At 41.0% G+C, this 15,360-nt stretch overlaps 1 protein-coding gene across 8 annotated transcripts in view; it reads left to right on the top strand.

Moving 5' to 3' along the window:
* Nucleotides 1-12,389, top strand: part of ANO1 (anoctamin 1) — an 83,302-nt gene extending 70,913 nt beyond the window's left edge. For all 8 annotated transcript variants that reach the window (XM_074148459.1, XM_074148467.1, XM_074148465.1 and 5 more), the window contains 10 exons: nucleotides 450-651; nucleotides 1,382-1,493; nucleotides 2,119-2,176; nucleotides 2,286-2,386; nucleotides 3,128-3,273; nucleotides 4,715-4,867; nucleotides 7,026-7,078; nucleotides 8,708-8,892; nucleotides 11,020-11,125; nucleotides 12,129-12,389. In XM_074148459.1, coding sequence (XP_074004560.1) covers nucleotides 450-651; nucleotides 1,382-1,493; nucleotides 2,119-2,176; nucleotides 2,286-2,386; nucleotides 3,128-3,273; nucleotides 4,715-4,867; nucleotides 7,026-7,078; nucleotides 8,708-8,892; nucleotides 11,020-11,125; nucleotides 12,129-12,389 — 1,377 coding nt within the window. The remainder of the gene's footprint in view (nucleotides 1-449; nucleotides 652-1,381; nucleotides 1,494-2,118; nucleotides 2,177-2,285; nucleotides 2,387-3,127; nucleotides 3,274-4,714; nucleotides 4,868-7,025; nucleotides 7,079-8,707; nucleotides 8,893-11,019; nucleotides 11,126-12,128) is intronic.
* The last annotated feature ends 2,971 nt before the right edge of the window (nucleotides 12,390-15,360 follow it).

Below are 15,360 nucleotides of genomic sequence, written 5' to 3'. Positions count from 1 at the left end.
TTTGGGATTATGACAGCATAGTGAGCCTGAGTAGGGTATTTGAAGGCTTCTGTACAGACTTAAACTGAAATATTCCTCTATGCTTCAACCCTGGCTTTCTTTTAGAATACAGCAAATATCATGTATATATGCTGTTGCTGTTAGGGCTGAAAGGAAACCCACTAATACTTTTAATATAAGCAAGTAGGTTACATTTAGGTGCCTTTAAAAAAATAACCTTTTGCATGTGATTATGGCATCACTGTATCAATTTTTTCATGTGATGATCACATTACTAGCAAAAGAGGATCTTTTCCCGTGGTTCATCAAAGTTATTGGGATGCTTAATGCAGAATTGGGTGGAACTGAGATATGGCCTAGAGATCCCATTTTTAAGGTCATTTCCAAGTCCCCCGCAAAGTATTTATCGTTAAATCTTTCCTAAGAGGCTGCGCTTTTCTTACCTGCAGGTTGGGCTGACGTTCGCGATAGTGTTTGGAGTCATCATATACAGGATCTCGACTGCAGCGGCGCTGGCAATCAGTTCAACCCCCTCGGGCCGGTCCAGCGTTAGGGTCACCGTCACTGCCACCGCAGTCATTATCAATTTGGTCGTCATCATCATCCTGGATGAAGTATACGGCTGCATCGCAAGGTGGCTAACTCAGATCGGTAGGTTTAAATCCTCAACTGATATTTGCTAGGGCGATTTTAAATGAGAGGACGCAAATGACTGGCTTTCGTGATTAACTTCAAAGTGGTGAGCAAACCCAGGACATTCAAATGCGTGGCTAAAATTCTAACCAGCTACTTACAAATATCAAAGCGTGCATGGATTCAGCTTTATTTTTGAAGTTTTTCTTTCAGCAGTGGTAGTGGTAGTAATCAGTAATCCAGTTATGGGCAATGGGGATAGGATACAGCAGAAATTCCTCTACCTAATCTTGAACTTCACTCTTTCATATCACGCTATTACTATTTTCATTTTCTGCCTTTTTTTATTTGGTGAAAGACATGTCAAGAAATGCAAAATTGTGAGTGCAGAAAACATCGTAGAAGAAAAATTTTTGAATCCTTTCCAAAAAGCATCAGTGACAAAAGGTCAGAAATCTTTTCAGACAAGTTCTTGTCCGTCTGCAAACCATTGTCACAGAGGTCAGCCAGATGTGGAATGAAAATGGAATTACTGTTGTAACACATCTGAATGGTGGGATCCTCAGGAGATTGACCACTGATCTCAGCAAGGCCATGTTGCTTTAATATATATATATTTTGCTATAAATATATAACTCTTTGTTTAAAAGGTGGCTGATGTTTTCCGAAGTCCACATTTATAAGATCTTGAAATGTTGCAGGTAGGATAATGCCTTAACGTTTCTTATCTGTGTCACATTGGTTCCAGAGGTGCCCAAAACTGACAAGAATTTTGAAGAGCGGCTGATTTTTAAGGCTTTCTTGCTGAAATTTGTCAATGCCTACACACCCATTTTCTACGTCGCTTTCTTCAAAGGCCGGTGAGTAATGCCAAAGCCTGTCCAGGGTTTCAGCTTGTTGCTTATGAGACAGCTGTAGATGAACCTAAGTCCTTAGCTGGATGGTACAGTAAAGTAGTTTAAAAAATCCTCAGCATTCACCCCAAAACTCTGCAGCCTCATGGGATAAAGCAGGGACCTGCTGTATCAAAGTTGTTAAAGCCATTTTGTTAAGATACGTTCAGATACAATCCCCCATCAGGCGATTTACCATTGGCTCTTTACCACTCATAACTTTACATCATAGCAAGTATCATCTCTCTTCTTGCAAACAGCATGAAAGCACAAGGCTAAAATAAATAATCCATCCCTGTGGCAAATTCTGGCTAACGCAACGGAAATGAGGATTACCTTAGAGGATTTCTTCTGAGATGTGCCTATAATATTGTAGGACACACGACTGCAGTTTTACTGAGTCGTTTACTCAGTAAACAGGACTTACTCTTTAAAACAAAACCAAAGTTAATTATTCCCATTCGCTTTTTCAGGGCTAAACATTAGGTGGTCCCACTCAAAGGCATAGAGTTCGACATAAATGACTTTAGGAATCAAATATAAAAAGTATAAAATACATACGAAGTTTATAATTCTAACTGTTGTGCCCTAGATTTGTTGGACGTCCAGGAGACTACGTCTACATTTTCCATTCTTTCCGAATGGAAGAGGTAATCGCATTTTACCCTGTCTGTGATCTTGGCGGGTGGGAGCACCGTCTGCCCCTGCGACGGGGACACACCAAGTGTTCTGACTGACGTTTCCTCTGTCCCCTAACAGTGTGCTCCCGGCGGTTGCCTCATGGAGTTGTGTATCCAGCTCAGCATTATCATGTTGGGCAAGCAGCTGATTCAGAACAACTTATTTGAGATTGGCATCCCGTAAGAAGCGACTTTTTATTTTTATTTTTTTTTAAACACGTGTTTTTTACGATGTGTGCATTTCAGTGTGCATCCACTGCCCCTCGACGTGAACGTGGTTCATTGGCCACCTGCAACATTTTTGCAGCATCCAGCAATGCAGATGTCTTTGAAAAGTGTTAGGCAATCTATTGCTTTCCTACTTGTTAGCAAGAGGTGCAATATAATTACAGATAATTAATACACATAATATAATTACTTTTTATCAGGGGATGTAGTGATAGGATGAGGGGTAATGGTTTTAAATTGAAAAAGGGGAGATTTAGATTAGATGCAAGAAATTCTTTCCTGTGAGGGTGGTGAGACCCTGGCCCAGGTTGCCCAGGGAAGCTGTGGCTGCCCCATCCCTGGAGGGGTTCAAGGCCAGGCTGGATGGGGCTTGGAGCAACCTGGTCTGGTGGGAGGTGTCCCTGCCCATGGCAGGGGGTTGGAACTCGATGATTTTTAAGGTCCCTTCCAACTCTAACCATTCTATGATTCTGTATGATTCTATGATAATTCAATTATAACCGCATTTCAGAACCTGTATATGCTGATCCCTGCTACTTTTAGCGTATTGTGGCTCTTGCACAGTTTTTATGAAAATAGGTATGGAAATAGCATAGCATAGGTATGGAAATGGCTTAGTTAATGTAAAGGAACTGAAAAATGGGCACTGTGACCAGAATGGCATGCTAACAGAATCATTTCCATCTCCCCCAGAAAAATGAAGAAATTTATACGATACATGAAATTAAAGCGTCGGCGTTCTTTAGACCATGAAGAGCACATGAAGAAAAAGCAGCGTTACGAAGTGGACTATAACCTGGAGCCTTTCGCTGGACTTACCCCTGAATATATGGAAATGAGTGAGTGAGGTGGAAAGAAGGCATTTTAAACCATAATTATTCTGACTAATTGGGATGGAGAGCTGAGGTTTTTGAAATGTAGATTCAATGGACAGTAGATATGAGGCATAAATTAATTATTAAATTGTATAGTCGCAGACTGCAGCATGTTTCAGCCACTGGCTGCTTCAGGGACAAACTGTGCTCTCTGCTGTTCATGAGCCCTTACTTTAGCACTATATTTTAGATATTTTCTTTCATGCCACATAATGTATCACTGTCAAGTTTCAAATGCAAACGATTAAGAGGCGTAAACTTGACATTGTGAGGCTTGTGTTATCATCAGTCGCACCCTACGTTGGAAATAAGTTACTTAATTCAGAATTGATAATTTCCACTGCGGGTTCTCACACCAGATTGTTTCTGTTCTCTGGAATATGGACTAAATCTTCTGAGAGAGGTACTTGTAGACCAGCTTGTACTTGACAGATGACATAAAAATTTTTTTTCAAGTAATGTATCGAGTGAGTGATAAGGAAATGAAGCACTGGATATCACTCTACGTTGCTGTGGCTGTACAACTACATTTCTTTTCCTGCTTCCAGTCTCAGAAAGGCTGAGAACTGCTCAACATAAGGCTGTTTGCTACAGTATCAGACATTCCTGAAGGATCTCTCTTAAAAGAGCAACTGTATTTAGTATTTTAAGGAATGACGAGGCAAAAGTAGTGGTAAAGGATAATGAAGTATACTTATACACAAAATTAGCATGCCCAGTAAATGCAGACACAAATTAGAATATCTGATGACCTTGATGTTCAGAGTAATTGAAACAGATTGAAATTTAATGGTACAAACTATGAGGTCATGCTGTCAGTTCCTAAAAGTAAGAAAAGATGCAGTTACTGAGATCAGCATTTGGAAGGAACAGAGGGAAAGATGGGCCTCTAACCGTACCACGATGAGTATGACATCACTGTGATGACCTCGTCAAACAAAATCAAACATGATCCCAGGTTGTAGGAAGCAAGTTATTCCCAGAAAAGGCGGAGAGTCAGTTGTGTCCTTTTCAAAGCCCGTAAGTTTCTATACTTCAGAAGAGAAAGCTTCCACTGAGATTAGTGAGGGCTAAAATCCTGGCAAGTTTCTGTAGAGCTGACACAGTCGCTGCCATAGTCTCACTCCTTCCGATCACTGCTGTGCCAGCCTCCCCCACGGCAAAACTGTGTTAGGAGCGTCCCCATCCTTCTGGTTACTTTGCCGTGCCTTTTGCAGGAGGGGCAACTGGCCTTCAATGCCCAAATGAAGCAGCGGTCAGGCAAACCGTGCCTGAGGCAGAAAATGTTGATTTAGTCTCCCACCACGTGTCGTCTTAGAATCCGGGGGGACAGCACTGTCGTGGTGATGCACGTGTTCGATAAATACTGACCGCAGCCATTGAAATGCTTTCTTTTTCTTTTCAGTTATCCAGTTTGGGTTTGTAACTTTGTTCGTGGCATCCTTCCCGCTGGCGCCGTTGTTTGCTTTGTTGAACAACATCATTGAAATCCGTCTCGATGCAAAAAAATTCGTTACTGAGCTGAGGAGACCGGTAGCAGTCAGAGCAAAGGATATAGGTAAGTGCACGTTGCTATTGTTATCCCTGTTTGTTTGTTCCCAGATTGATGGCAGGATATTGTTATGCTGAGTTAGTTTCATTAACAGGAAGGTATTTATAGGAAAATTCAAAACATTAGACTGTGGCTTAACTGTGAACTGTCATAACTTATCGAGCCTTTACTTTTAAAATAGGAAGACCGGCGCTTTAAATTCAGATAAATATTTTATTAAGTAAACAGTATCACTTTTCAAATCAAAATGATCAATACAATAGTGAAGTATCTCTCACGGTTCTGCACATCAACAGTTCTTCCTGGCAATGCAGTTTTCTTGCAGAAGCAAAAATTTCTGCATTTAATAACTGAGGACTGGGCTGGAGAAATACACCTGGGAATGAGAGGAGACTCCAAAGTCTGTGGGTAGATGTATCCCTCTGTCCCTACTCAGCATGAATGTCGGAAGGGTGAAGCTTGAGAGCTGCAGTGGATCTAGCTGGAACTGGGCACTGTGGTTGTACGGCGACAGCAGAGCGGTCTCCCCTTACTGCGGGGGGCTGACAGCTATGGGCATGTGCCATGAGGACCCTGCTTCTCCCAGATGTTGGTTATTACATGTAAAAAGGTCATTAAAATAGTTGTTCATATTACAGAGCCAGTCAGCAGGGTCATTCTGGTATTGTGCAAGCAGAGTTTCTCCTTGGGCTCATCCTTGTGGCCCAGGATCATCCTAGAGATGAAGAACACATCGTGTTTTGCCATGTAAAAGGCAGTAAAAGCAGTAGCCTTTACCATGACACTGCTTTTGGGGTGTTTTGTGGCTGGTTCATGTGGTGCTGCAGGCTAAGGTTGCTGGTGGAGATGTTATGGTGAGCAGTGTTGGGTTTTTTTGTTGTGTTTTGGGGTTTGGGAGTTTGTTTTTGAGGGGATGTTAATTGCAATTTATTGCAGTTCAGTCCCGCTCTTGTGGGTGAAAGAACCTCACTTCTTTCAGAGACATCCCAAAGTCAGAGACTGAAAGATGGCCACAGACAAAGCAGATGAGGTTTTAGGGCAGCATCAGCAGAATCAGGAAAGGAGAAGGTCCCACCTGCTAACGGCGGTGGGTACCACTGGCAGCAAACAGAGGTCTATCTCTGCTTCCACTGATACTGTGTACCTGTTCCTGAAGTTCAGTTCTGTACTCTGCCCAGGCCTTGGTTAGTTACAAAGGATTCAGCCAGGCTGGAGGACTCTTCCAGGGATGTCACCCTGCATAAAGCTCCTACATCTTCCTTCCTTTTCAGCCCCAGAGTAGGAGAGTGGCTCACCAGGGCTGTAACCACGCAGATCTGGTAGCAGCCCTGGATTTTTCCATCAAGACTTCAATTAAGGAGACATTTCCAAGCTGTCACTAATGACCAGGAGACCGTTAGAGAGGCCTGGCCAAGGGTGCACGATCACGTACTCTAAACCAGCACATTATGTAGACTTCAGAGAAGCCCTTCCATGGGGAATGGGATCTGGAGATGGGGAAGGCGCAGACCTGTGGGACTTCATGCATCATCCTCAGACTAAATCCAGAGGGGTTGAACCTAAGTCACTATGGGGCGGGTTGGATTTACGTTTTGTATGCACAGAGCCCATGCTGAGGAAACCTGTATCTACATGGTTTCCAGATGCAAATGGAAAAATCCCACCGAGTGGCTCCACTGGAGCCTGGCTTTCTCAAAACTGAGGTAGGATAAATAGCGATGAGAAGGTGTAGAAACAGATTCAGGTCCTTAAAACTGTTAGACCAGTATGTTCTGCACCAGATGTGTGGAGGTCCCAGCTCCCTATCTGTGGCTTTCTCTTTTCTCCTCAAGCATTTGAGAGGTTTGAATGAAATTTCATGTTTTTTACTTTTCTACCTATGCCAGCATTCTTCTGTCTCACATTTTCCCTCCTCTTCCTCAAAGAAGCTTTTAGCTTAAAAGCTCAAAAAAAAATAGGTAGCTAAATATAGCTTCGGAAGACAGAGTTGGGCTCTCTTTGCTTAAAGGTCATTAAATTAATCTCTTAGAAGTTGTTCTTTTTTACTTAAAACATAACTCTAGTTCGGCACAGTCATAAGTACTTCTAACACTGTTAACTAAAAATGTAATTTGTCTAATTTTAATGACTGGAAAAACATTTACATGTTTGTCTCCTTCCTTAGGAATCTGGTATAATATCCTCAGAGGTATTGGAAAGCTTGCTGTCATAATAAATGTAAGTAATTCGGCATGAATAAAATTGTAATTCAATAGGCTGGCTTTTCCATTCTGCTCCATTAGTTTCCTTTCAGCCTTTCAAATCAAATGAAAGTATATGATTCGGAAAGTTTTTGTAATATTAGAGAATCATATGCAGTGTTTATTTTAAAGTTGTGATAGTAGTAGCAATAATATAAAATATTAAATAGTCGTTGCAGCTTTTTTTCCAGAATGTTTTCATAATACAGTTTTCCCCTTCAAGCAAATAAGACCACAGCTGCTTACTTTTGCTTTTTTGAAATACTACCACTAAGATGATGTATTTTTTCATTTCAGTGCCCTTTTTAGGGTCAGGTAATCATCTGGCTGGCAATTAGTTCAGTTCATCAGAGCACAGTCTTCCTCTGTTGAAAATCTGGCCTCGAACTTCGTTGCTCTCACTCAGCTCCGAAAATCCGTGAAAATATTTTTTGTTTACTTCAACAGTGAAGTTAGATTTTAGCACACCTTAATATATTCGTTTATGTACTTATCTAATATTCTATATGAATAGACAACCAAATTGATTATCCTCATTGCACCCCACCTGGGGAAAGATGAAATAAAAAGCTGAATGACAAGCTGAAAACATGTTTGCAATGTGGCAAAACAGGGGCCGTGTGGGGCTTACGGCCACGTCTCCATGGGCCCTCTGGGTTTTTTCACCATTATCCTGACTGGAAACCCCTTCGCTTTGCCCACAGGTGTCTGTTGTGCTGTGGCCAAACCATTCTTTGGGTTATTTGATATGCTGCCTTAATTTGTCTGCACCATTTCTCCTCTTTTCCTTTGGAAATAATTTCTCCTTTTTTTTTTTTTTCCCCCCTTTTCTTCGATGCAGTCTCTCTTCGTCATTATCCAGTGTTATTTTTCCCTCTTTGATCTATGTGCTATCCCTCTTTATCATAAAATAAGTAAAACATTTTGTACGGTGTTTGTTCCACATGTACATGGGATTTATGCCAGTGAGAATGTTTCGTAATAATGATAAATGAGGAAGGCTAAAGTGATGGAGAACTCGGCCGAATTGGCTGTCTTGCATTTTGGGTGTGACATTTTTAGAAAACCTTTTTAAATAACCAAATAAAATGCAATTTTTGTGACCATAAAAATAAAACTGGGCTCGGTCTGCTCATCCTTTTAGCTTGATGGAGTTAAAAGCCACATACAATTAATGGTCTTTTGCAATGCAATGACAATTTAAAAAGTCAATTCACTGTCAGAACAGAAAAGTACTTGGAAATCCATCAGTTGGACCTTATAGAACATAGCAGGGACAAGCTGTGACTGGGGCAGGGGGAAGCAGCGCCGTGTTTGGCTTTCCTCTGGTGCTGGGAGGGGGGGGTACGGCTGCTTCATTCCCTGGGGAATTCAAGTTGTTATCCAGGTAGAATCTCAGTAGTGGAACTGCTCCATCTAATATCCTGCAACTCGGAAGAGTAGGCAGTAAATGCTCCCTTGTTGTAGCACAGAATACTCCATTTTTAGGGCCCCGTGGGCTGCAGTCTCCCCCCTCGTTTTCTGAAGTTGCGCGACGTAACTGGAGTGTATTATTAACTTAACCACTGCCTGAATATTGCGTTCACTCTTTACTCTTATGGCTTAGGCATTTGTGATCTCATTCACATCCGACTTCATTCCACGCCTCGTGTACCTGTATATGTACAGTGAGAATGGCACCATGCATGGCTTCGTCAACCATACACTATCCTCTTTTAATGTCAGCGATTTTCAAGCAGGAACAGCTCCAAACGACCCCATGGATCTGGGCTACGAGGTTCAGATATGCAGGTACTCTCTTGAGCGATAACTAACTTTGATTATTTTCACAGCTGACTAAGAACGGGACAAATTTTTACATTCCCCCTTGTACTTTTAATACTTTTTTAACACCTTGGTAGCCTTCTGTATCAGATGGATCCATTGCCTTGAACGTCTTGGCTTAAATATCTATATCTTGAACGTCTTAGCTTAAGTATCTAAAGGGTGGGTTGAAGGAGGAGGGAGCCAGACTCTTTTCAGTGGTTGCCAGAGAGAGGACGAGGGGCAACGGGCACAAGCTGGAACATAGGAGGTTCCACTCAAATATGAGAAGAAACTTCTTCACTGCAAGGGTGACAGAGCCCTGGGAGAGGCTGCCCAGGGAGGTTGTGGAGTCCCCTTCTTTGGAGATTTTCAAGCCCCGCCTGGATGCAGTCCTGAGTAACATGCTCTGACATGCTCTGGGCAATCCTGCTTCGGCAGGGGAGTTGGACTAGATGATCTCTATGGTCCCTTCCAACTCTAAAAATTCAGTGAAATTCAGTGAAAATATTAAGCAACCACAACACCTGAATCTGAAGTACTGCTTATTCTGGGAAATAGAGATTAGCATTGTTATATTCAGTGTTTGTCCGTGCAAAGATTTATATTTTTATGTATTCCCTTTTTCAAGCAAAGGAGATAAATAACGATAAACAGCACAATGGTGCTTTAAGGGAACAAAACGATGTTATTGTGATGTCATGTTGTTGTATCATGTGCTACTTGATAGAATGAGTGTGACTTCACAGTACACCTCTCTTTTTATGTCCAGTTTCTTTAGCAATTCCTGATGAGAGTAATAGCATCCTTATCTGCACTAGAATTTAAGACCCACTTAAAATACCGCTGTACAGGAAATCTTCATGCCTGTAACAATTTTTGCATATTATTTTCATTTTTAAGGGAAAATCACTGTTGAGTATTTCTCCTTATGAAGCAATCTAGGTCAGTGCCTAGGTGTCCTTAGATATGCACCATCCTCAAAACAAATGGTTTAACACTTAGAATTGGGGACCAAAGCCAAATATAACACTGAAAGCACTTAGACCACAAAACAGTGGCAGTGGGGGTGAGAAGGGGAAGAGGAGAACAAGGAAGAAAGTGACATTCCAGGAAAGAAAAAAAGAGAAAGATGACTTGAATTACACAAACTGACCAGGAATAAACCACCTCCTTTATAGTCATATTATTTTTTTAATTTATATTCTTTATAAATCTGAATAGTGCAAGTTAATCTGGTGAAATGAGTGCTAAACAGAAAAATCACTCTCAGATGAAAGCAAAAAACCACCAAAATTGCGTATGTATTAGTTTTGCTTGCTTTTACTTTCTCCTGGTTTCCTACTGGTGATCTTTGGGCACAGGATAAATGAGGTTGGCAAAGATGCTTTTAGCACAGAACTTGGAGAATGGAAGTGTTAGTGACATGGTCTAATAGAAAAATGCCAGATTTATTTGCTTTGTAGCCTCTTTGTCCTTCCCATCCCATCATTTGTTCCATATTCCAGGGTTTTTTAAATCATTTGAAAATATGGAGCCCTAATTCTTTCAAAATACTGATAGGATGCTGTGGTTTAAAATTTAATGTCTTTTTCTTGGTCCCATTTCTGTTGTTGATTAGCTCATAGATTTTCTGTAAGCCACAGCTAAGGCAAAATTCTCACCTTCTCTCTATATGGCAAAATTTACCTGCGAGCTTTTGCTCATCATGAACAAGGAGAACACCACGTAGCGCAACGCACTCTATGGATGTAAGATCAGTATTTTTGTCTTTAAAATTAGTCTGAAAAATAGAAGTTGTAATTTTTTGTACCGATCTTAAAAGAAAGTAAATTATCTGAGCTGTGTACTTTACTCCACCTTTTGCACAATTGATATTATATTTGTACTAATTAGAGGGTATTAAGACTGAATACCTTTAATTTTGAGTAAAACTTGAAGGCTGTGGGAGGCTTTCAGCTGTGTCTTGTTTCTGAGAGGTTAAGACAGCGTCATGCTGTAATAGCGGACTTGCTTTTAGATGGTTTGATTCACTGTTTGACTGTTGGGTATTAATTCCTCATGGTGCTCACGGTTCTGAATGAGAGCACTGATTTACTGAGTCTTCTTTTGCAGATACAAAGATTATCGAGAACCCCCTTGGTCCGAAAACAAGTACGACATTTCAAAGGATTTCTGGGCTGTCCTAGCAGCAAGATTAGCATTTGTGATAGTTTTCCAGGTAGGTTCATACCGCGGGCACTTTTTATATGAGAAAGAAAAAGTTACATTTCTTCAGCTACATAAGGCAAGCCACTTTTGGAAATAAGTTATTAGGCCAAAGAAAATACCTCTTTCTCAGCTGTTTCATGGAAAAGCAAAAAAATTTGCCCATCCTCATTCACCCTCTCCCTCCCACCCACCCAGGCATATCCCCAGTGGAAAATTCATCCCCAGAAATTCCCTGAACTGGGTTGATGCAGAAGCAACTTCATGACCTTAGTGAGCAGCAAAGCACAAGGCTGATACTAATGAGGTCCCACCGGTTTCTCAGTAGGACCTCAACGGGTTCACTGAAGCAGCATAGATTTCATCCAAACTCATTCCTAGACTTAGTGAAGAAATGAAATTTCCAAAATTTTCCCAGCTAGAGTTTAACTTGCATCTGAACAAGAAGGCCAAAGCTTGTAATTTTTCCCTAAGTGACATTATTCGATCACAACAGTGATGCTGGTTATTGTGACACAAGTGTTTTAAGCCTGTCTTGTCTAAACAACTGGGTGCAAAGCTTCAATTCCTTTCTTTTTTTTTTTGACAAAATACGTATCTTTCTCTGAAAGACCTCCCTTTCATTGAATCGAGGTTTTTAAGTCAGAAACATCTCATTGAAATGTATTTTACTAACTTTGATCGTTTTTACCTCGTTATTTGCTTCTGCCTTTCTGATGTAAAACTTGTAAGCCTTTGATACTCAGATATCAATGACAGTATTTCCCCTGGATTTGTAAGTGGCTGTGACAGTGTTTGTGCATAAATCATAGAGGTTTTTCTGCCTGCCATTTTTCTCTACTTCTAGCATGAACAAGAAGTCGAGGTGAATTTGGCTTAGTATCAGGCTTGCGACATGATGTTGAGCCCAACTCAAATATTGTCCTTTCTTCCTAAGCACACCAAAAATAGCCCCTTCCCCTACAGTCATCCTTTCATTTGACCTTGCTGAGATTTTCTCATAATTTCATTTTCAGAACTTGGTCATGTTTATGAGTGACTTTGTTGACTGGATTATCCCAGACATTCCCAAGGACATTAGTCAGCAGATTCATAAAGAGAAAGTTCTCATGGTGGAGGTCTTCATGAGAGAAGAGCAAGGGAAACTGCAAATGCTAGAAACCTGGAAAGACAACGACAAGAAAAAAGGTGAAAACTGTAACAATCACAGTCCCAGACTCTCCAGGAGCCACAGTGGGAGCTTGTCCTCCTGCCATTCGTATCCTCTGGACGTATAGAAGAGGAGGGAGTTGCGTATGTCGGGGCATTCCACTGATTCACAAGCCATCGCGTAAAGGGCAGGACTCGATTAATGGGCAACCTGGTGCATGTTGAAGGATGTGCTGCCGTTCTGCTCCCATCTTTGTGAGAAATGCTCTTCTTACAAATATGGAGGACCACATTCTATTTCTGATAATGTTGTTTTTTCTTTTGCACAAGCAGTAATGCAGGGAATTTTTATATTTCATTGTTGGATGACACTATTGACGTTGGCGTGCATTAATAAATGCAGGTACTTAGTACGTCTTGATAGAGATATTCTCTGAGAATTTGACCATAGCCTATTAATTAACTAAATAAATAAAGGTCAATTTTAAGTAATAATAATAATAACACTACTAATTTAAAATATTTTTGGAACCCCAGTCTTGAAGGTCCGTGGGGATAATGTATATGCAAAATCAGCTTTAGAGTGTGCCCTGGTATCCCTTTTGGCGGGAGAGAGACCACGTAAAGCCTACCAGGCTGACTTGCTTCCCAGGCCAGGGTTTAGCTCTGCTGGCAGACGTCTGTGTTTGAACCTGCAGCTTCTGCTGAGCTTCAGAGTCACACTGGTGTGTGGGGCACTGGTGGCAATCTGCTGTGTACCCAAGACCTTAACCGGGACACTGCTCTCTTCAGAAACATCAGAAAAGTCAATCTGGAAAAGTGCTTTTTTTTTTTTTTTTTACCAACGAACGACTGATGTGGATGAAGCTACCTCAGTGCCCCCGGCTGCCACGGGCTGTGTTTTTGAGCAGTTCCCCAGCGGCTCCTCGCTCGTGGCCAGGCAGCAGCAGCACAATTCCGGAGATCCTTCCAGCAGGTAGATGATCACAGAGCATTTGGTTAAATGCCCTGAATTAACGAGCACACGTAGAGCTACAGTGACTCACACTGCCCTGCCTAGTACTCGGGACACTGTTGTTGTTGAGAAAATTCCCTTTTTCCCGTTGTTTTAGCACATCCCGTTCGTAGCCAGGTTTTTCTCTGTAGCCCTCCATCCTCTGCAGGAGAAAGGAGTCTGCACCCCTTTTTCACAGCCAGTGGCTCCCGCAGACTTTCTGCTGTTGAATGGCATTTCCCAGAGGCTGTGCCGGAGGAGTAAATCCAAACCATGTCCCACTTACTGTCCTCAATGGAAGCTTTGCCTGCACTGGGGCTACAGGACCAGACCTTCGGTTAGTTACAGGACTTTTCTTTTGTCTTAAAATACTCTCTCTTTTGTACAAGGAGCTTCCTTAAAGTATAACTCTAAAATCCTTACTTACGATGCCTAGCTGAATCCCATCAGTACAACTCTTTTTAAGCATAGTACATTTTAGTTTTGCTTTGTCGAACGATAAACTGCACTTCCAAATAATATTGGTGCAATTAACCTCATTTCTTTTATTGCTTTGTCTTGTCCATGGCACTTGCATTGCAAATATAAAATTGAAAAATAAAATAAAAATGAAAGATTTCTTTAAAGTCTAACTACTGTATGGTTTGTTACAAAACCAAACGTCAAAAGACTGTTTTCAAGAGAAGTTAGTTATTTCTTTTTTCCTTTTCTTTTTTCTTTGGCAAACTAATTTAAAGATTTATGCTAGAACTTAAAAAAAAATGCCATATTTAGCTTTTGATATATTTATTTGTTTTAAAGTATGTGATAAACTTGATATTTTTCTGTAGTCTGTCCAAAGAAGGTACCAGAAAAGAAATTATGTGGAAGAAAGAAAATGGTATTAACCAAATATTCTTGAAGCTTATTTAAAATATTGATCCAACCAAAGATTTTTATTAATAAAGGGCTTATATTTTGTTAACTCTCGTTTCTGTTGTATTTTGACTTGCAGGAATGTCACTATTTTTGAAATTTGTATCTTATGATAGCTTACCACTGTAGGGCCAAATCCTGCCTGGTTCATTCCCACAAGAAGCGTTACGCCTGGTAGGAAGCGTTCACCGGATCAGGCCCACTGACTGCAATAGGACTGTGAGGGGGAATAAATCAGGCAGGATCCTGTCCCTGCAGCTCGGTGAAAAAGCCTTCTTCCTCTCATTCCTTGGTAGCCCAAAAGATCCAGAAGAAAACCAAACATGAACTACCTATTGTGAAGAGAAATCTTAGGGGAACCTCCTCGAAGGGAATTTCATCTGTAAATACTGATCCAAAAGTATTCCCAGCTTAATACTGACATTCCTGTAAATGGTAGAACTGTATCCTGAACACATACTTATCAGAATTTTTCATTATTTGCTGAAATCATGACATAGTAACGGTTGCTTATACTTTCTTTTGTACAGTAAATTGTTTGAAATGGAATTTTGTATATAAAAACTGTATTACTACTTAGATAACTATAAAACTCTTTCATGGAATCATTTTTTAAGAAAAGCAAATATATACTAAATCTGTTTTAGCTCCTTTTTTTTTTTTTCTTTGAACACTTATTTGAAATAAACTTAAATATGCAAGAGTTTCTCCTGTGGGACAGGTTCTGTTCCCATCCCTCCTTGTGCTCCGAGTGTCCAACTATGAGTACTGCCAGATTTGAGAAATACAGTAATTCGTGTTAAAGTTTGCCTACAAGTGGGTCTGCGATGCCCTTTTCAGTGCTCCTCGTAGAGCAGAGGCCAGAACTGAGATTTGTTTGCGGGTATCGACTGCTTCATTTCTAGACGTCTTCCTAACAACACAGAAGGTAAATCTTGGGTTCTGGCAGCTCCAAATACCCGCTCTGAGATTAAATGAACCCCCCCTAAGATGCATCTGTCTCCGTGAGCACAAAGGGAGGTTTGGCTTCTAGCACAGGTGTAGACCGTAGACACTGAATATTAAGTGATGGATTGTATCCTGGGAGCTTGAATTTCCTTCTGACTTCAGTCTTAGGCATTTAGCAGAAGGTAAGGTGTAAGAGCTTTCACTAAGACATTTGAAGTGGGCTCGTAATGAGGACGAATGCT

This window comes from Numenius arquata, chromosome 6 (genome assembly GCF_964106895.1).
Source record: "Numenius arquata chromosome 6, bNumArq3.hap1.1, whole genome shotgun sequence".
NCBI lineage: Eukaryota > Metazoa > Chordata > Aves > Charadriiformes > Scolopacidae > Numenius > Numenius arquata.
Note: the sequence above shows the minus strand (reverse complement) of the source record. Positions and strands in the feature narration are given on the sequence as shown.